The sequence below is a fragment of the Mustelus asterias genome, chromosome 2 (genome assembly GCF_964213995.1).
Source record: "Mustelus asterias chromosome 2, sMusAst1.hap1.1, whole genome shotgun sequence".
Lineage (NCBI taxonomy): Eukaryota > Metazoa > Chordata > Chondrichthyes > Carcharhiniformes > Triakidae > Mustelus > Mustelus asterias.
The window spans coordinates 16,567,268-16,588,854 of NC_135802.1; the positions used below are offsets into that span (position 1 = coordinate 16,567,268).

Genomic DNA, 21,587 nt, shown 5'->3' on the forward strand with positions numbered 1-21,587 from the left:
CTCCCAGATCTCTCTGAGTGTCTATGCTCCTGATGGTTCTGCCATTTATTTATAGCTCCCACCTGAATTGGATCTACCAAAATGATTCACCTCGCATTTGTCTGGATTAAATTCCATCTGCAATTTCTCCACCCAATTTTCCAGCCTATCTATATCGTGCTGTATTCTCTGACAATCTTCATCACGATAGAAACATAGAAGATAGGAGCAGGAGGAGGCCATTTGGCCCTTCAAGCCTGCTCCTCCATTCATTAAAATCATGGTTGATCGTCCAACTCAATAGCCTAATCCTGATTTCTCCCCATAACTTTTGATCCCATTCACCCCAAGTGCTATATCCAGCCACCTCTTGAATACATTAAATGGATGGTCTCAACATTATTGGTCTCTCATTTTCTCCCTGCACCAATACAAATACCAATACAAATACACACCACTTGCTTTAACTGCTCCAGGCAGCCCACTTGCTGAGAATGCAGAAGAGTAATGGGAGGAGCTAAGTTTATTGAGGGGAAAAAGCAGGCAGTTTCTGCTTGGATTTGCAAGGAGCAGCAGCTCTTCCCTCTCTCTCTGGAGATTGAAGTCTGGGACTTGCTCGAAAATAGGTATCTTGCTCCAGAGGTGCTCTGAAGGTTTGAGAACATGCAGTCTGCATACCAACAAGTAAGCCTGTTGTTTGCTAACTGACTTTGAATGAGAAGTTGAGGCCTATGTGGAATATTGCTTAAATTGGAACTAATAAGAGATATACTAGCAGTTAAGAATTGAATCCTGTCATGTTTAAGTATTTCAATTGGTAAAAGTTACGCTAATTCTCCTTGTTATAGTTAAACTGTATTGTTAAATAAAGTTTGTTTTAATAAAAGCTTCCTAGTGGGGCAACAGAATCACACCTGGAGTGAAACACCTTATCCTCATACTCGTGCCAAAATCAAAAATATTTGGGTTCTAGTCTAACTTCGTAATATACCTTGGAGTTTCTGATCTGATCCCTAATATTAGCAACAACTGGAAAGTGCAATTGGTCTGCTTTTAGTGCTTGTTTGCATACTGAAAATTACTTCAGTAACAACAATCTCTTTTGTTCACTATTTACTAATTAATTACAATAGGCAACCATAAAAAAACAATTTCAAAAAGCATTTTTAAATAAGGTATGCACGAAAGCACAGAAAAATGCTGGAAACTCTCAGCAGGTCTGACAGCATCTGTGGAGAGAAAGTAGAGTAAGAAGTCTCACAACACCAGGTTAAAGTCCAACAGGTTTATTTGGTAGCAAATACCATAAGCTTTCGGAGCGCTGCCCCTTCGTCAGATGGAGTTCTGATAATACAGATATCCACTCCATCTGACGAAGGGGCAGCGCTCCGAAAGCTTATGGTATTTACTACCAAATCAACCTGTTGGACTTTAACCTGGTGTTGTGAGACTTCTTACTGTGCTTACTCCAGTCCAACTCTGGCATCTCCACATCGAGAGAAAGTAGAGCCAACGTTTCGAGTCTAGATGACCCTTCTTCAGAGCTCTGATGAAGGGTCATCCAGACTCGAAATGTTTTTGTTTCAGATTCCAATATCCGCAGTATTTTGCATTTATCTTATGCATATAAGTACCTTTAACAGTTACCGAAGCTGTAGTTTGCTGATCCCCAAAAGAACAGGTATATTCTCCTGTATCTTCCGATTTCAAGTCATGAATCTGCAATATTTGCATCGGACCATCCTGTTTTATTTCGTACTTTTCATTTGGAGAGATCAACAATGATCCTTTCCTCCAGGTAACTGGGACATTAGGTTTTGATAGTTCACAATGTAGGGTCCCTGTATCGTACTCCTCCACCTCTATGTTCTGCAGTTCTTTTCTCAAGATTACGGGTGCAGCTGAAATACAGCAAAATACATAGATTTCATAGAATTTTTCAAAATTTCAATCTTCCATTAACAAGGAATATTAACAGGAAAGAAGTAAACTATTCTTACTTTCAAATAATCATGTCACAACTGCAGACTCAAGTCACAAAGAATGCACTTTAAGCAGCGGCACAGCCAGATCTCAAACTACATATACTTTTAAACCATTGCTAAATTAGTTAAGTGCATTTTTAGGCAATTTGGTTGGACATCTACAGCAGCCTTTAATCACCTTGCATATATTATTGAAGGCCTCTATTTAAGGACCACTCTAGTAAATCTGTTTCCGATAAGTAGAGTAGATGATGGGCCTACGCCCCTCAGGATTCTTCAGTCATCACTGTAGCATAAGCTGTGACTATCAACAAAATGTAGTACTTTATGAATGCAAGACTTTATAAGACAGTAATGTTTTAAACTGTCTCTTTTATCTTAAGGGTAAAACAGGATGTCCTGGAATGGCAGGTGATGATCGTATTAATTCTGCCTAGGAGATAGATCATTGTGGTCTGTAAACAAAACCGATTGAAACTCAAGTGACAGATTTCACATCTTGACAGAAAGGATGAGCAGTTGTTTTTGTTAAGCCATCGTGACACGGAGAAGGAGAAAAAACAGCTTCTGCTGTGAAAAGCAGAGGAAATGAATTTTTTTGTGTCAACCACCAAGTAGGATGCTGGTGAAAATGGTTCTTTGATCAAAGAGATGGGACATATGAAGATTTAAGGAACAAGGAGTTATCAGAATGGGCCTGAATGCTGAAAGTTGGTTCAGGGATACACAGGAGACCGAGTGGAATGGCTTTCAAAGGATGATGGAAGATTCACACTTGTATGGCAAGTCAAGGAGAAAGGAGCCTGCTGAGAAGCCTGAAGTTGTTTGGGAATCAATCTTCAAAGCTAAATATTTTTTGGGAGCATGGCATAAAATACAAATGAGTCAAAAAATATTTTGTTGGGTTAGTTGGTTAATGGGGCAGTACCTTTTCTTTCGTTTGATGTCTTAGTTGCCTGTTAAATAATATTTAGATTATGTTGACATTGGTTTGTTACAGTAAAAGTCTTAAAATGCAAAATTTTATCCTGCAATTCTTTCCATTGGTTGCTACAAAATTTTAAAAAATATTTTGTCTCTCTTTTTGAAAGTTATTGGTCTCTACGGGGATCGTAACAATATATTTTTTAAAAATCATTCCTTTGGAACAGGAAGAACCCTTATTCCACAATCTTTGCAAACTTCCCCCACACCAGTTGATCTCCTGTTCCTGGGATTTATACTGTCCTCTTGAAGTTCATGAGCCTTGGCAGCATGTCAGGTGTCAGCACCACACGCAAAAAATCATCAGAGACCAAGGACCAATAGTGGGTCAGCCTCAGGCCATCCAGTTGAAGTGTACTAATCATAAACCCAAGAATGGACCACAATCAATTTCTACCCCTCTAAGTCGTTCAAATGTTTCAGTAGGTATGTCACCCTTTACAGGCAGCTCTTCCAATTAAACATACAATCCAAATCTGAAATACAAAATACTAAATTCTTCTTGTGCAACTTTACTGAACAAGAGCAAATAAATCCTTAAATTTTCAACTGAAATTTGATTAAGTGAACTGTTCTCAAGAATAACTTAATCTCATTTCCACTGATTATTAAACTTGCATGTGAAATTTTATGTGCTCATAAAGCATCTTCATCATCAAATGCAGTCACATTCTTTGTCCTTCTATTATGGTGATGTCTGGTTCTTATAAATCAAGAAAGGTGCCAGGACTCTTTATAGTTTTTACATTCCACCTCAACAAGCTAAAATTTTAGCGACGCCAGATTGTTCATATCAAATTCCTCTGTGTGCTATTTTAATGCATTTTTATCCAATTTACTTTAAACGTTGGAAAAAGTGCTTGAAATAGTACAGAGCAATTTGACACAAATATGCTAATATATTGATTTCTTATACCAAATATCATCAAACTACAACAGAGATGAAATATAATTTTAAGTGGCAAGGCAAAGCTTGTTTCTGGTTCGCAATGAAAACATGAGCTGTAAGGTCAGTTTAGTGCAGCACAATATAAAATATTATGGCTGGAATTCTCCAGTCTCGCAAGCCCCACTACTGCTGCCAGTGAGAACAGAGAATTTGGCGTTCAGACAAATCTCCATTCACTGCAGTGGGATGGGAGAATTCCAGCTGCAGATAAGGTCAGAGAATTCCAGCCTACAAAGTGACATAAAATCTAAAAGTTTCAATGCGGCAGAGGAATATAACTAATTTTCTTTACAAAAATGAGCACTTGATCACATTCAAATGTCAGCATTATTTTCTATTTCTAATGACCTTCCCACAATACAATCATGAAATTCATGAAATTATCAGGAACAGATGAAAAGCATGTAATGGAAAGAACCCAGATTATGAAGCATGAAGCCAAGAGCAATGATAGAAAATCAGCAAGGATCACAATTTATAATAGATCTCAACCGAATAGTAACTTTCCTCCTACCATTAACTTTCAAGTAGGCATCAGTCTGTTGGTCCGCAGAATTACAGGTATAATCACCGGTATCTTCCACGCTCACATTGTGGATTAATAACTGAACAATGGCACCAGCTTGTTTCATTTCGTACTTGTCACTGGGATGAAGCGTAAGAGATCCTTTTCTCCATTCTACTAGAGCTCCAGGCTTAGTAAGTTCACAATGCAGTGTGACCAAATGGTTCTCTTCAGCTTCTTGATTTTGTAGCTCTTTTTTGAACAACACAGGTAAGGCTACGTAGAAAAACATTCATAGCAAGTATCAGAATATCAATTTTAAAGAAACTGACTGCAACGCACCCATTTAATTACTACAACAAATATGGGCAACACCTAACAGATTCTTCAAGTTATTTACAGCTGAACAGTTTTACTTAAAATAAAGAACTGCTGATTTGACTACATTCTAAAACATTATAAATAAACTTTGAGCCACTAGTTGTATATTTTTCATTCGGAGTAGCTATTGTTTAAATGCAGATATCTTCTATCTGGACTGTAACAGCCTCTTGCTGTTAACACATACTCTACTTTGTTAACTCATGGGAAGACTCTGCTGATTGGACTGATACCTAGCACAAAGGAAGATTGTTGTGGTGGTTGGAGATCAGTCATCTTAGTTCCAGGACATCACTCCACAAGTTCCTCAAGGTAGTGTCCAAAGCCTAAAGATCTTCCCTCCATCATAAGGATAAAAATGGGAATGTTCACTGATAATTGCATAATGTTCAGTACCATTTGTGAATCCCTGATATTGAAGCAGTCCATGTTCTAATGCAGCAAGACCTGACAATATCCAGGCTTGAGCTGCTAAGTGGCAACTTATTTCAGTAAGGTCTTTGACAAGGTCCCTCATGGCAGACTGGTGCAGAAGGTGAAGTCGCATGGGATCAGAAGTAAGCTGGCAAGGTGGATACAAAACTGGCTTGGTCAAAGAGGACAGAGGGTAGCAGTGGAAGGGTGTGTTTCTGAATGGAGGACTGTGACAAGTGGCGTTCCTCAGGAATCTGTGCTGGGAGCTTTGCTGTTTGTAATATGTATAAATGATTTGGAGAAAAATGTAACTGGATTGATTAGTAAGTTTGCGGACGACACAAAGGTTGATGGATTTGCAGATAGCGATGAGGACCATCAGAGGATACAGCAGGATATAGATTAGTTGGAGACTTGGGCGGAGAGGTGGCAGATGGAGTTTAATCCGGACAAATGGGACGTAATGCATTTTGGAAGGTCTAATACAAATAGGAAATATACAGTAAATGGCAGAAACCTTAAGAATACTGATTGGCAAAGGGATCTGGGTGTACAGGTACACAGGTCACTGAAAGTGGCAACGCAGGTGGAGAGGGTAGTCAAGAAGGCATATGGCATGCTTGCCTTCATCGGCCGGGGTATTGAGTTTAAAAATTGGCAAGTCATCTTGCAGCTTTATAGAACCTTAGTTAGGCCACACTTGGAATATAGTGTTCAATTCTGGTCGCCACACTATCAGAAGAATGTGGAGGTTTTGGAGAGGGTACAGAAAAGATTTACCAGGATGTTGGCTGGTATGGAGGGCATTAGTTATGAGGAGAGGTTGGAGAAACTTGGTTTGTTTTCACTGGAACGACGGAGGTTGAGAGGTGACCTGATAGAAGTCTACAAGGTTATGAGAGGCATGGACAGAGTGGATAGTCAGAAGCTTTTTCCCAGGATGGAAGGGTCAATTACTAGGGGGCATAGGTTTAAGGTGCGAGGGGCAAGGTTTAAAGGAGATGTACGAGGCAGATGTTTTACACAGACGGTGGTGGGTGCCTGGAACTCGTTGCCAGGGGAGGTAGTGGAAGCAGATAGGATAGTGACTTTTAAGGGGCGCCTTGACAAATACAATGAATAGGATGGGAAGAGAGGGATATGATCCCCAGAAGGGTAGGGGGTTTTAGTTAAGTTGGATAGCATGGTCGGTGCAGGCATGGAGGGCCGAAGGGCCTGTTCCTGCGCTGTAATTTTTTCTTTCTTTGTTCTTTGGCCAGGATGTGGGCAGCTCCAACAATGCTCAAGAAGCATAATGCCATCCAGGACAAAGCATCCTGCTTGATTGGCATCCCTTCCACAAACATTCATTTTCTACATCACTGATGCACAGTATCAGCAATGTATGCCATCTGCAAGATGCACATCGACCTAGGCACCGGAAACCAGAATGGAAGACCAAGTCCTGTTGAACCTGCAAAGTCCTCCTTATTCACATCGGGGTTCTTGTGCCAAAATTGAGAGCGCTGTCTCTTGGACTAGTCAAGCAGCAGCCTGACATAGTCATACTGAAGGAGTCATACCTTACAGACAATGTCCCAGACACCATCATTAACCAACAAGAGGGAAAAACATACTTCATCTCTTCCTCACCAACTGTCTGCCACAGAAGCATCTGTCCATGACAGTATTGGTAGGAGTGACCACTGCAGAGTCCTTATAGAGACCAAGTCCCTTCTTCACATTGAGGGTACATTGGTATGGCACTACTGCCATGTTAAATGGGATAGATTTCATACAGATCCAGCAACTAGAGACTGGGCATCCATGAGGCACTGTGAACCATCAACAGCAGCAGAATTTGTACTCAACTATGATCTGTAACCTCATGACCTGGCATTTCTCCACTCTACTATTACCACCAAGCCAGGGGATCAATCCTGGTTTAATGAAGAGTATAGGATGGCATACCTGGTGAAGCTACACACAGGACTTGTATGTCAAACAGCATAAGCAGCAAGTAATAGACAGAGCTCAGCGATCCCACCAGCAAAGGATCAGACCTAAACTCTGAAGTCCTACCACATCCAACCATGAATGGTGGTGGGCATTAAACAACTCACTGGAGAAGGAGTCTTCACAAATATCCCCATCCTCAATGATAGGGAGCACAGCACATCCTTGCAAAAGACAAGGCTAAGGCATTTGCAACAATCTTCAGCCAGAAGAGCTGAGTGGATGGCCTATCTCAGCCTCCTCTGGAGATCACTAGCATCACAGATGCCAGTCTTCAACCAGTCCATGTAATATCAAGAAACGGTTGGGGGCACTGGATCCTGCAAAGGCTATCCCTGACAATATTCTGGCAACAGTACTGAAGATTTGTACTTCAGAACATGCCACACCCTTAACCAAGCTATTCCAGTAGAGCTACAACATCTAGCATCTGCCCGGCAATGTGGAAAATTGTCCAGGCATGTACTGTACACAAGATGTGGAGATGCCGGCGTTGGACTGGGGTAAACACAGTAAGAAGTTTAACAACACCAGGTTAAAGTCCAACAGGTTTATTTGGTAGCAAAAGCCACACAAGCTTTCGGAGCTCTAAGCCCCTTCTTCAGGTGAGTGGGAATTCTGTTCACAAACAGAGCTTAAGCTCTGTTGGTTGTTGGAAATCAGTCATCTCAGCTCCAGAATATCACTGCAGGAATTTGTCAGGCGAGTGTCCTAGGCCCAACCATCTTCAGCTGCTTCATGAATGTCCTTCCTTCCGTCATAACGTCAGAAGTTGGGATGTTCGCTGATTATTGCACAATGTTCAGGTCGGAGCTAGAAATCCTGCGGTGAGTAACTTATCTCCTGACTCTCCAACGTCTACCCACAATCTACAAGGTACAGGTCAGTAATGTCAGTAAAGTCAGTAACTCTCCACTTGCCTGGATAACAACACTCATGAAGGACAAAGAATCCCGCTTGATTGGGACTCCATTAATAAACATTTTCCCCTTCCACCACTGACGAACAGTGGCAGCCAGGTGTACCATGTACATGATGGACTGCAGGAACTCACCAAGGTTACTGAGACAGCAACTTCCAAACCCACAACCACTATCATCTTGAATGACAAAGGCAGCAGATATATGGGAACACCACCACCTGGAAATTCCCCTCCCACTCCCACTCCCATCCTGACCTGGAAATACATCTGCATTCCAGCACTGCTGCTGGGTCAAAATCCTGGAACTCCCTACAAGTAGTGGTGGTGTACTTACACCACATGGACTTTTTAAAAATTTGTTCATGGGATGTGGGTGTCACTATCTAATTCTGCATTTATTGACGCATTTATTGCGCATTTCTAATTGCCCTGAACCGAGTGGCTTGCTGTGCCATTTCAGAGAGCATTTAAGAGCCAACCACATTGCAGCGGATCTGGAGACACATGTGGGTTAGACCAGGTAAGGTTGGCAGATTTCCTTCCCTAAAGGGCATTAGTGTATCAAATGCGTTTTTATAACAACTGACAATGGGGAGTACAGCGAAGGTTTACCAGGCTGATTCCTGGGATGGTAGGTCTGTCATATGAGAAGAGACTAAGTCGGTTAGGATTATATTCACTGGAGGTTAGAAGAGTGAGAGGGGAATCTCATAGAAACTTATAAAATTCTAACAGGGTTAGACAGGGTAGATTCAGAAAGAACGTTCCCAATGGTGGGGGAGTCCAGACCTAGGGGTCATTGTTTGAGGATAAGGGGTAAACCTTTTAGAACTGAGGTGAGGAGAAATTCCTTTATCCAAAGGATGGTGAATGTGGAACTCACTACCACAGAATGTAGTTGAAGCCAAAATGTCTGATTTCAAGAAGAAATTAGATATAGCTCTAAGGGCTAAAGCGATCAGGGGATATGGGGGGAATGGGGGATCAGGATATTGAATTTGATGATCAGCCATGATAAAAATGAATGGTGGAGCAGGCTCAAGGGCCAAACGGCCTACTCCTACTTCTAGTTTCTATGCCAATGGTTTCATAGTCACCATAAACCTTTAGTTCCAAAGTTTTATGGAATTCAAATTCAACATCTGCCACGGTAGGATTTTAACCCAGGTCCCCAGATTATTACTCTGAGTCTCTGAGATACTCATCCAGTGACAATACCACTACGTCAGCTCCGACGAAGGGTCATCCAGACTGCAAACGTTGGCTCTATTCTCTCTCCACAGATGCTGTCAGACCTGCTGAGGTTTTCCAGCATTTTCTGTTTTTGTTCTACTACGCCATTGCCTCCCTCCTGGAGAGCACCGATTCAAGATGGCAGCTCACCGTCACTTTCTCAAGGGCAATTAGAGATGGACAATGAATGCTGGCTTAGCCAGTGATGCTCGAATGAATAAATAAAAAAACGTCCATCAGACTATTCTGATTTACACTCTTGTGACACCATTTCAATTGTTTTGACTTTCAAGCAATCTTGAATATGCAAACCTCTACAACCTCCCTCTGCTCAATCAACAAACCTTTTTCCTGTAAAATAAAATCATTCACATTTTGTGTGGTGCATCAGTTTTCTTTAACTTTTTCATAATCCTAACCATATATTACAAGTAGCAAAAAGTTGAATATTTCATTGCTGCTCCTATTTAAATGCATTTAGTTTTATTCTACAGGTCCAATCACCAACCTAGATCACATAGTTACATTTGATTCCCCGAACCGCTCTCACTTTCCTTCACCAAATAAAAATATGCGATCAATTCGAACCAATGTAACAACAAACAAATAATCTGAAGCATAAAGTTAATTGATGTTGAAATAGTAACAAATTTGTGAAGAACATAACCGATTTATGCAATTAAGTGTAAAGCCTGGATGAGGATGATAACTTCCAAAAGCAGAAGTCGAATTCCAAAATGAATTTCTTCCATTTTACCTTTCACGTTTAAAGATGCAGTGGATTGTTTATCTCCAGAATCACACGTATATTCACCAGCATCTTCTGGTTCTACATCGCAGATGAACAATTCTACACTGGGACCCTGCTGTTTCATTTCATATTTTCCACATGGCAGGAGCACCACTGATCCTTTCCGCCATTCTACTGTAACATCAGGTTTAGTTAGCTCGCAGTGCAGTTTGATTGTAGCGCCCTCTTCTGCTTCTACATTCTGAAGTTCTTGTTTGAAAAGCACTGGCAAGGCTAAGAAATAAATTACAAATCTATCAGAACATAGATTAATCTCCTCTTCAGGATACCGTTATTTACAAATCATTTTCGTTATTTGTTATTTTGTCATAAAATACATTCTGGTTAAATTATTATTTATTTGGTTACAATGGAAATATTCCCTTCTATTCATAAGAACATTTAAACATGAGTAATAATTTAACCCCTCAAGTGTGTCTATCATTCAATTTGATCATATCTGAATAGCCTAACTCCATATACCTACTGTTGCCTCGTACCCCTTGATATCTTTGGTGAATAAAAATCAATGAATCTCGGATTCAAACATAGCAATTGACCGAGCAGCAACTGTTATTTGCAGAAGATGGTTCCAAACTTCCGCCATTTATTTGTGTTTAGAAATGTTTGCTAATTTCACTCTTGAAAGGTCTGTCTTGAATGTTTATCAAGCTCCCTAGTCCTAGACTTCTCAAATAGTTTCTCACTACCTACCCTCTGTGTTGATCTTAACATCTCGAAAACTTTGATCAAATTATCTCTTGACTAACTGAATTCATAGAGTCATAGAGGTTTACAGCATGGAAACAGGCCCTTCGGCCCAACTTGTTCATGCCGCCCTTTTTAAAAAAAAAACCCTAAGCTAATCCCAATTGCCCGCATTTGGCCCATATCCCTCTATACCCATCGTACCCATGTAACTATCTAAATGCATTTTAAAAGATAAAATTGTACCTGCCTCTACTACTACCTCTGGCAGCTTGTTCCAGACACTCACCACCCTGTGTGTGAAAAAATTGCCCCTCTGGACACTTTTGTATCTCTCCCCTCTCACCTTAAACCTATGCCCTCTAGTTTTAGACTCCCCTACCTTTGGGAAAAGATATTGATTATCTACCTTGCCTATGCCCCTCATTATTTTATAGACCTCTATTAGGTCATCCCTCAGCCTCCTATGCTCCAGAGAAAAAAGTCTCAGTCTATTCAGCCTCTCCTTATAACTCAATCCATCAAGTCCCGGTAGCATCCTAGTAAATCTTTTCTGCACTCTTTCTAGCTTAATAATATCCTTTCTATAATAGGGTGACCAGAATTACACACAGTATTCCAAGTGTGGCCTTACCAATGTCTTGTACAACTTCAACAAGACGTCCCAACTCCTGTATTCAATGTTCTGACCGCTGAAACCAAGCATGCCGAATGCCTTCTTCACCACTCTGTCCACTGTGACTCCACTTTCAAGGAGCTATGAACATGCACCCCGAGATCTCTTTGTTCTGTAACTCTCCCCAACGCCCCACCATTAACTGAGTAAGTCCTGCCCTGGTTCAATCTACCAAAATGCATCACCTCGCATTTGTCTAAATTAAACTCCATCAGCCATTCGTCAGCCCACTGGCCCAATTGATCAAGATCCCGTTGCAATTGGAGATAACTTTCTTCACTGTCCACTATGCCACCAATCGTGGTGTCATCTGCAAACTTACTAACCATTCTCATCCAAATCATTAATATAAATGACAAATAACAGTGGCCCCAGCACTGATCCCTGGGAATGCAACCCAAATTTCTGTAATCTCTCCTCATAGTCTAATGTTTGGAGTGCAGGTGAAATTTTGGTCAATCTATGCTACACTCCCTCCAGACTAAGGTGTGGTGCCCAGACTGCTCTCAGTATTCCAGGTAAAGCGAAGGTTTTCTGCAGTGGTAAGGTAACTTCTATTGCCTTGCATAATAGTCCTCTGTCTCGATCAGCAAAATCCTATAGGATTTTGACGCCCTCCAAACTTGGAGCAATCAGGACACCACAATCTCCACATGATACAAAATATATATATTAAGAAAAACAGATCCTCAGCTTTTGAAATTATGGACAGAATTTTCGAGAATGATTCTAAGTGTCCAGTTAGTGTGAAAATGGGAGAGTTCCTGATCCATTTCTGGGTGAGTTTTCACGCCCAAGCTTATGTACTTAGTCATTGCAAAAATGGTCTAGACTGTTTCTAGCAGCTGCAGGCAATGGCAGGGCTCAATTCACCAGTCAGCCTGCAGAGGGAGCTACTGTGCATGTGTAGGCCTCTAATGTTGCACATGCATAATTGCAACAGCAGGGGTCTGACAGACAGAGAGAGAGAGCTGTCAGGCCCCTAAACCTACCACCCCTCCACTCCCCTACAATTACAGGGGCCCACCCAGCTCTCGTAAAATTGGAAGAGCTGAGAAATTGGGCGTGATCCTGATTTCTCGACTGACGCAATTTTATTGGCTTGCTCCGTCCAGTAAAATCCCAGCCTACATTTGAGGTTCTAAACCATTTGAAATCAGGAGCAATATACTCACTTCCAGAGCCAGGAGAACAGTTTCAAAAGGATTTTGCAAAGCAAGCCTTCGATCTACACTGCTGAAGAGTGAAGTTCAATTACTAGGAGGCACAGGTTTAAGGTGCGAGGGGCAAGGTTTAAAGAAGATGTACGAGGCAGATTTTTTACACAGCGGGTGGTGGGTGCCTGGAACTCGTTGCAGGGGGAGGTAGTGGAAGCAGAAACGGTAGTGACCTTTAAGGGGTGTCTTGACAAATACATGAATAGGGTGGGAATAGAGGGATATGATCCCCGGAAGGGTAGGGGGTTTTAGTTAAGTCGGGTAGCACGGTCGGTGCAGGCTTGAAGGGCCGAAGGGCCTGTTCCTGTGCTGTAATTTTCTTTGTTCTTTGAGTGGTGACAATCCTATAACTGAAGTATTTTTTCTGTCAGTGGGCTCCAGTTTACTTCAGAAAAACAAACTTCTTCAAGAGTAAGATAACTTTACTTGATCAGAATCAGTAATAGATGTCATCTTCACCATGACTGATGATGGGGGTGATCTTGAGCCTGCACTCTCTGTCCACAGGATTGGTGACGAATGCTCAAGATTCATGGTCTGTTAATGACTGTGCTGCCGAGATAGCCGTGGCATAGTATTTCTGCTGATATTTATTTTTTACAGCTTCGCAGCTCCCTGAGACAGCTCTGCAGTTGTTGTCCCCATTGGGGGAGTAATTAGAAGCGCCAGCATGCACACCCTCCCTGGCAGCGTTCAACTATTCACACTGCACATTTTATGCTGGATGGTCATTAATTGGCCAGCCAGCATAATACTGCGTGACTGTCTGGGCAGGAGCAGGTGTCACATCCAGTCCCACTCATGCCAACTTTGGCCACGCTCCGAATGTAAAATTCAGGATTATTTCTGTGGGAACAGTTGAGTCTGCAATTCCTTTGGAACAGCGCACCTTTCTTGTTTTGAATTCATGAGATGAGATTTACTAGTTGTTCCTGCAGATATTTCCCCAATGCAATTTGAAAAGATCAACTGCAAAAGAAGAAATCCAAGGCAGGTGTGGCCTTTACAGTCATTGACAGGACATTTCTAGTGATGCAGGAGATTCTTAATTCCATTATAATTTGGCAAGGTTCGATACGTACTTGAGTAATTTTCCAACACTAATTATCTGTTAACAACAAGGTTAAGACCAGTAAACATTCTATCTGGAATACTGAAACCAAAAGAGAAAATGCTGGAAAATTTCAGCAGGTCTGGCAGCATCTGTAAGGAGAGAAAAGAGCTGATGTTTTGAGTCCAGACAACCCTATGTCAAAGCTAAAAGGCATAGAAAGTGGGAGATATTTATACTGCAGGGTGAGCGAATGAAAGATGAGTCATAGCCACAGAACCAGGGGAAAAGACTGCTAATAGCTGTCCACAGAGAGAATAAAGGGTGTGAATGGCCAAACGGAATCTATCTGGAATACTGTCTTGTTGGAAAGGATGATTTTGATTGGTGCACAAGTATTGCGATAACGTTATCAGGACCAATTTTGAACTGTTGCTAATTTCAGAAGATGTTCGAGCCCTTTAGGCATTTTGAAATTCCAGTGTAATACGCTTTAATTGGATCCTTTATCTGTTTTTGTATTTCCCAACAGGTTCACTAACCTGTCAGAAGCTGATAACCTCCATCCAAAGTATAAACTAGTATTGAACCATGCACTGCACTGCCCTCCAGACGTATTAACAATCTTGTAAACAACAAGAAACACATCTGTAATGTGTTTTGGGTTGTTGAATCGCCACAATTAACGCAATGAATAAAGACAACAGATGAAAAGAAGCATACATAAAGTGTGACATGACTGACTGCAAAATAAGAATCACATATCTCAAAATAGTCTACATAAAATTAAATTCTTCAAGACAAGAGGACTGAGACACATATTTTCTTTTGCAAAAGTGGTTCCTACCATTCACTTTTAGAAATGCAGTAGTCTTCTGGTCCCCAGAATCACAGGTATATTCTCCTTGGTCTTCTGGCTTGAGGTTGTGTATTAACAGTTGAATGCAGGTTCCTTCATGCTTCAATTCATATTTATCACTTGATTGAAGGACTACAATGCCTTTCCTCCATTCCACTGGAGCAGCTTTGGTAATCTCGCAGCACAAAGTGGCCATACCATCCTCTTCAGCTTCTGTGTTCTCAAGTTCTTGTTTGAAAAATACAGGCAGGCCTAAGGGAGAAATTAACAATCAGCTCAAGATGTTGTTCAAGATCCAAGCTTGCCGAAGAGTTCTAGGAACCATCTTTTCCACTAAGGTTAACATTTGATAGATAAGGATATGGCAGTATTGCAAGGCATCCATTTAGGTAATGATACCCAGAATGTGACAGGAAGGGACAGAGTTTACAGACATTAAAACAAAATGCAATAGAAAGGGGAAAAAATTGTAAGGCAAAATTTGCTTTACTTTAACGGCTCATTACTGAAATGTACATAGTATTCGGCACAAAATAAATGAATTAGTGACACAAATTGAGGTTAACGGGTATGTACCTATAGCCATTATAGAGACATGGTTACAGCTATGCACTCAGTTCCAATGTATGTACAGTTTTGATTTGAAATTTCTGAGGTTTCCTAGCAAGTTGAATTCTTTGAAACCCTCTCCATTCCAATGGAACTCTTTGATCTCTAACAAATTCAACATGCCGTGCTTTGAAAAAGATTTCATTGACAGCTCAATGGATTTCTATCATCCTCCACCCACCTGTGTTTATTTTAATTTTCCTTCACCTTGAACGAATCTCAAGTACCCCATTGATCCTGACTGCAACACTGACTGAAGCTAAGCCTGACTGACAGCCTGTGGTTTCACTTCTTCATCTGCAAACCAGAATCGTTTTGAAGCTATCACAGGTTGTCAATCAGGCTTATATTCGGTCATGATTGTGCCCCCCCCAACAGCCAGGTGAAATTGACATCTCCTCTCCATCAGAGGACTTCAAAGGGGTCTGCCCACACCTGCAGCTTCTGACAATGCGAAAGGAAAATCTCTGCTGCAGGATGGAGTGCTGCAGTGTTTTAGAAACCTTCCAGGTGACTGAGGGGCAAGAAGATTAAAGTGACCTGGCCACTTCAGAATTTTCACAGATGGCAGGCAAGAATGTAGATGTTGATCAGAGAGCTACCTGAAATCACCAGAAATCGAGAACCCTGGATGACAAGCAAGATTGTAAGCTCAGTAAAAAGGGAGGCATACATAAATTTCAGGAAATTGAAAACAGATATTGCTCTTGAGGAATACAAAAAGAGCAGGAAAGGGCTTAAACATGGACTTAGGAGGGCTTAAAGGGGCCATGGAATGTCCTTAGCAGGCAGGATTAAGGAGAATCCCAAGGCTTTTTATGTGTATATAATGAGGAACAGAGTAGCCAAGGAAAGGGTGGGTCCACTCAAGGACAGTGGAGGGAATTTGTGTGTGGAGCAGATGAGATGAGTGAGGTCCCTAACGAGTACTTTGTATCAGCATTCACAAAGGAGAAGGATGTGGTGGATGGACAGTGAAGAAAGGAGGATGTTGACATTCTAAGACATGTTGAGATAAAAAGGGAGGAGGTATTGGAGGTTTTGGAAAAACATTAAGGTGGACAAGTCCCCAGGGCCAGATAAGGTCTATCCCAGAATACTGAGAGAGGTGAGGGAAGAAATTGCTGAGGCCTTGGCCAATATCTTTGTATCCTCTTTAGCCATGGGTGAGGTGCCAGAGGATTGGAGAGTAGTTCACATTGTTCCTCTGTTTAAGAAAGGCAGAAGAAACAATCCAGAAAATTACACGCCTGTGAGCCTGGGAAAATTATTGGAGAAGATTCTTAGGGTCAGGATGTACTCACTGGAATAGAATACGCTTATTAGCGATAGGCAACATGGTTTTGTGAAGGTGCAAATGACTACTGGACTGACCTCCTCAAGCCCCCTCGGGGCCCAAGGCGCCAGGCAATGTTTTCAGTACCAGAGTGCCAAGGGGCAGTGCTCTGTTGGCACTGCCAAGGCACGTGGCCTGAAGGGAGGCCGAGTGGGGGTCTGGAGGGAAAGGGGGCCTGAGTGGGGAGTTGGGTCAGATAAACCTTATGCCTGCGTGGTGGGGGGAGGGTGCCTCTCATTTTTGAAGGTTTGGTGGTGCTTCCCCAACCCTCGGGGTCCAACACACCAGGTCCTCGCATCTGAGGAACTGTACTAAAGCCACTCCAGATCCAGCTGAGGAGGCAGGTGAATAGCGGAGGTATTTGAACTGGGCTTAAAGCCTGCTAATTATATTTAAAATAGTTAATTTGAATATTTATCGGGTTCCCACGCCGTGCAGGCCAAGTGCATTGTGACAAATTTGGCACCCACGCAAAACCCATTCTTTGCCCAATGCCCGATTCTCTAGGCTAACGCGAGACTCGCCAGGAACTAGTGGGCAACATCATCTTAATTTTATATTACAAAACAAACTCATCTTCAAACTCTTATTACATCAAGCTAGAAATGGAATGTGGTGATAAATGGACAAGTGGATAAACGGTATCGCATTCCCTATTATTGCCATGTATCAAACAGCAAACAGGGGAGTTGTGCTTGTACGCTTACCACAATAACTTACAGATTATAGTGTCTATATCATGAAAACAGTAACATACTATTCCTTCCAATTCAGTACAATTCAAAAGCCTACTATATATTTTAAGAAAACCTCAGGCAGCTATTCCTTATTTCGCACTCAGTGTTCCTAAAAAATGGTGTTCTAAACAAAATGCTAAACAGAAATGACAATCCCATAAGAAAGCTTGTAATAAGGATGGTATGTTCCTGACCTATAACTTTTATATTAAAAATCTATTGGCTGCCATGAACCTAACTGGCCCAGAGGTCCTCTTCCTGCTTACTATTTACTATTACTATTGTCAGGATTCAGAGGTACAGTCATAGTCAGAGAGTCATAGAAGTTTACAGCATGGAAACAGGCCCTTTGGCCCAACTTGTCCATGCCGGCCATTTTTCTTTTAAACCCCTAAGCTAATCCCAATTGCCCGCATTTGGCCCATATCCCTCTATACCCATGTAACTATCTAAATGCTTTTTAAAAGACAAAATTGTATCCACCTCTACCACTACCTCTGGCAGCTTGTTCCAGACATTCACCACTCTCTGTGTGAAAAGATTGTCCCTCTGGACCCTTTTGTATCTCTCCCCTCTCACCTTAAACCTATGCCCTCTAGTTTTAGACTCCCCTACCTTTGGGAAAAGATATTGACTATCTAGCTGATCTGTGCCCCTCATTATTTTATAGACCTCTATAAGGTCACCCCCTCAGCCTCCTAAGCTCCAGAGAAAAAAGTCCCAGTCTATCCAGCCTCTCCTTATAACTCAATCCATCAAGTCCCGGTAGCATCCTAGTAAATCTCTTCTGCACTCTTTTTAGTTTAATAATATCCTTTCTATAATAGGGTGACCAGAATTGCACACAGTATTCCAAGTGTGGCCGTACCAATGTCTTGTACAACTTCAACAAGACATTCCAACTCCTGTATTCAATGTTCTGACCGATGAAACCAAGCATGCCGAATGCCTTCTTCACCACTCTGTCCACCTGTGACTCCACTTTCAAGGAGCTATAAACATGTACCCCGAGATCTCTTTGCTCTGTAACTCTCCCCAACGCCCCACCATTAACTGAGTAAGTCCTGCCCTGGTTCAATCTACCAAAATGCATCACCTCGCATTTGTCTAAATTAAACTCCATCAGCCATTCATCAGCCCACTGGCCCAATTGATCAAGATCCCGTTGCAATTGGAGATAACTTTCTTCACTGTCCACTATGCCACCAATCTTGGTGTAATCTGCAAACTTACTAACCATGCCTCCTATATTCTCATCCAAATCATTGATATAAATGACAAATAACAGTGGACCCAGCACTGATCCCTGAGGCACACCACTGGTCACAGGCCTCCAGTTTGAAAAACAATTCTCTACAACCACCCCCTGGCTTCAGTCAAGAAGCCCACTTTGTATCCACTTAGATACCCCACCCTGGATCCCGTGAGATTTAACCTTATGCAACAACCTACCATGCGGTACCTTGTCAAAGGCCTTGCTAAAGTCCATGTAGACAACATCAACTGCACTGCCCTGATCTACCTTCTTGGTTACCCCTTCAAAAAATTCAGTCAAATTTGTGAGACATGATTTTCCACTCACAAAGCCATGCTGACTGTCCCTAATCAGTCCTTGCGTCTCTAAATGCCTGTAGATCCTGTCTCTCAAAATACCTTCCAACAATTTACCCACCACAGATGTGAGGCTCACTGGCCTGTAGTTCCCAGGCTTTTCCCTGCAGCCCTTTTTAAACAAAGGTACAAAGGTAGTTTAAGTAATCTATATTTGTATTTTTGGGTATTAGAAACAAGGTATAGATTTAGGAGAGTTTAATTGTGTGTTTCTGTGTAAAAAAGGGTTCAAACAAGTGGATAAATGGTGCCTTCTCTATTATTGCCATGTATCAAACAACAAACAGAGATCCATTTAAAAAAGATGCAATTTCTAGCTTGATGTAATAAGAGTTTAAATAAAGCAACAAAGGTGCATGAATGGAGGCTTTGGTTTAATTTCAAACTGTGCAGCATTGAGATTATAAAGCTTGCAACGTGAAAACAAACAAGTGGAAATAAAGACCAGGTTGTTGGTTAGCAATCAGGGCCACTTTGGTTAGAAATAATTTTTGAGTTTTGTTGAACCCGAGGCAGTTAGAACAATGCAGCTGGAAAGGCAGCATCTCTCACAGAAAGCTGCCAGAAACAGAAAAGTAGAACAATGAAGTAAAGATAAGAAAACAACTCTCCAAAGCTAAAAAATGGGTAGTTCAAGAAACCAGGGAAGGAAATGGAAGTCCCAGGAAGACTGAGGTCAAAGGGATAAAGAGAACTGGAAATTGAGTTAAAGATAGAGCTGAAAGTTGCAGAACTAGTGAGGTTGGCTAGCAAGAAGCCAAAGTAATCCTAAAGTTGGTGACCTTAGTATAGCCTGTGAAGCAATGGAGTCTTGTTGGCATGGCTGAATACCTGAAAGATTGTGTGAAAGCTTGAATGCAGGTGGCAATTCAAAGCAGAGGAATACTGAAAGGAGAGACTGAAATCGTGGAAATGGATCAGTGGTGAGGCATTTGAAAGAAAGCATTGTTTGGGAGAAGATTCCAAGGCATGTCTTTTTGAGAGTGGAATTGGAATCACTTGTGTGGAAGCCAGAATCTCAGTGTGACTAGTTGGGTAACAGTGTAATTAGTATCTGGGGGAAGTTTCTTATTGTGGATAGTCTCTGGCACCAGCAAGGCTGCTGCCCCCATGTTAACTTCTATCCTTAGAGGCAGTCCATGCAGCAGTGGAGTGACCCAGTACCTCTGTGTTAGTTTGTGACAGTTAGCACATTTAGTGATAATTCCACCTCTGACTATGTTTCTCTTCACTCTTTTTGACCCTGTTGTGCAGCATGGACATTTTTTCTTTTGTTCTGCTTAAATGTTGTCTTGGATGATTTAGCTTATATATGCTTAGCTTAGATGATACACCTCCGGCAGATCCCCCGTCCGCCACGGGAGGCAGGCACCCCCGGCAGACTACCCCAGCCCACCCCAATCACTGGCCTCCCTCCAGCCCCGATCAATCCCACTGCAGAGTGGCAGAGAGGTCTGGAACTGTCAGACTCTGGCATGAATTGGCCCCTCTCCTCCGAGCTTTTAAAGATATTCATGATTGTGACCTTTGCATTGCATAGAGTGTGGAAGATTCTTCTCTGAAATCGCAGTGAAAAAACAATTGTGATTTACACCAGTTTTCCTGCGAATTCAGCACTACGAACGTTTTTGGGAAATCAAAAAAACTTGTAAAATGTAAGAGCTGTAAAATTGCATGGTCTATTAAAAAAATGCTTTTTTAAAAGTGATGCAGGTGCAAAATACTGTAGACAGAGAGCATAGAGTGGTATTGCCAAGATAACAAATTGTTTCTGATAACCTCTAAACCCATCCTATTGTGGGGCTGTTGTTATGTCATCAAGGGTATAAAAGATGGGAGCAGTGCACAAACGGTAGGAGAACGCCTGCCAGTTGCCAAGTAACAGCGTAGTTCAGCTCCCAGAGAGAGAGAGACAGAGACTTGCTGAATCTCTCATTGCTGCATTTATGTCTTAAAAGAAAGCCTAATCTCAATTGCAACGGTATCAACTGAAGATAGCGAAGACAGAAGAAATCAGCAAAGACAGAAGATTCCAGAAGGCGTCAAACCTGGTTAAAATTTTGAGAGTGACTAGAATTTTTTTTTGTAATAAGTGGGAATTGTATTTATCTGAACAGCATTCCATTAGAATAGTGTTTAATTCAGGTTGTTGATAGTTTAGTTAACCTGTTCACAGTTAGATAAATAAAGTGTTATTTATTGCTTTTACAGAGAGAATCTCAGGTAGTTATTTTAATTTAACCACTAAAAGTTGCTGAGGCGCAGAAATGACCTTTTCTCACACACTTTAACAGATTATGAATGGAAGTACTTCTCTTTGAGTGGTTGCATTTAAGTTCTCAGAGAGGAGATCAACCCCTCCCCTCCCCCTTCATAACACTTGCAAAGTGTTTGTAGAACATCAGCAGATGTATTAGTTCTGGTAAAGTTTATGAGTTCTTATGATTCCATTGATAAGGTTTGAGGGGCGACCTGATAGAAGTCTACAAGATTATGAGGGGCATGGACAGAGTGGATAGAACATACAACATAGAACAAAATACAGCACAAACAGGCGCTTCGGCCCACAAGTTGCGCCGGTCATGTCCCTATCTACCTAGGCCTATATATAGGCTTACCTATAACCCTCAATCCTATTAAGTACCA

The 21,587-nt window shown here is 41.6% G+C and overlaps 1 protein-coding gene across 29 annotated transcripts in view; it reads right to left on the bottom strand.

The window, feature by feature from the left end:
* obscnb (obscurin, cytoskeletal calmodulin and titin-interacting RhoGEF b) overlaps window positions 1-21,587 on the bottom strand; it is a 614,792-nt gene that overhangs the window by 291,327 nt on the left and 301,878 nt on the right. For 25 of the 29 annotated variants that reach the window (XM_078231785.1, XM_078231777.1, XM_078231827.1 and 22 more), the window contains 4 exons: window positions 14,637-14,900; window positions 10,105-10,371; window positions 4,412-4,678; window positions 1,614-1,880 (listed from right to left, as the gene is read on the bottom strand). In XM_078231785.1, coding sequence (XP_078087911.1) covers window positions 1,614-1,880; window positions 4,412-4,678; window positions 10,105-10,371; window positions 14,637-14,900 — 1,065 coding nt within the window. The remainder of the gene's footprint in view (window positions 1-1,613; window positions 1,881-4,411; window positions 4,679-10,104; window positions 10,372-14,636; window positions 14,901-21,587) is intronic. The other 4 variants (XM_078231832.1, XM_078231830.1, XM_078231819.1 and 1 more) reach the window with 1 other exon arrangement.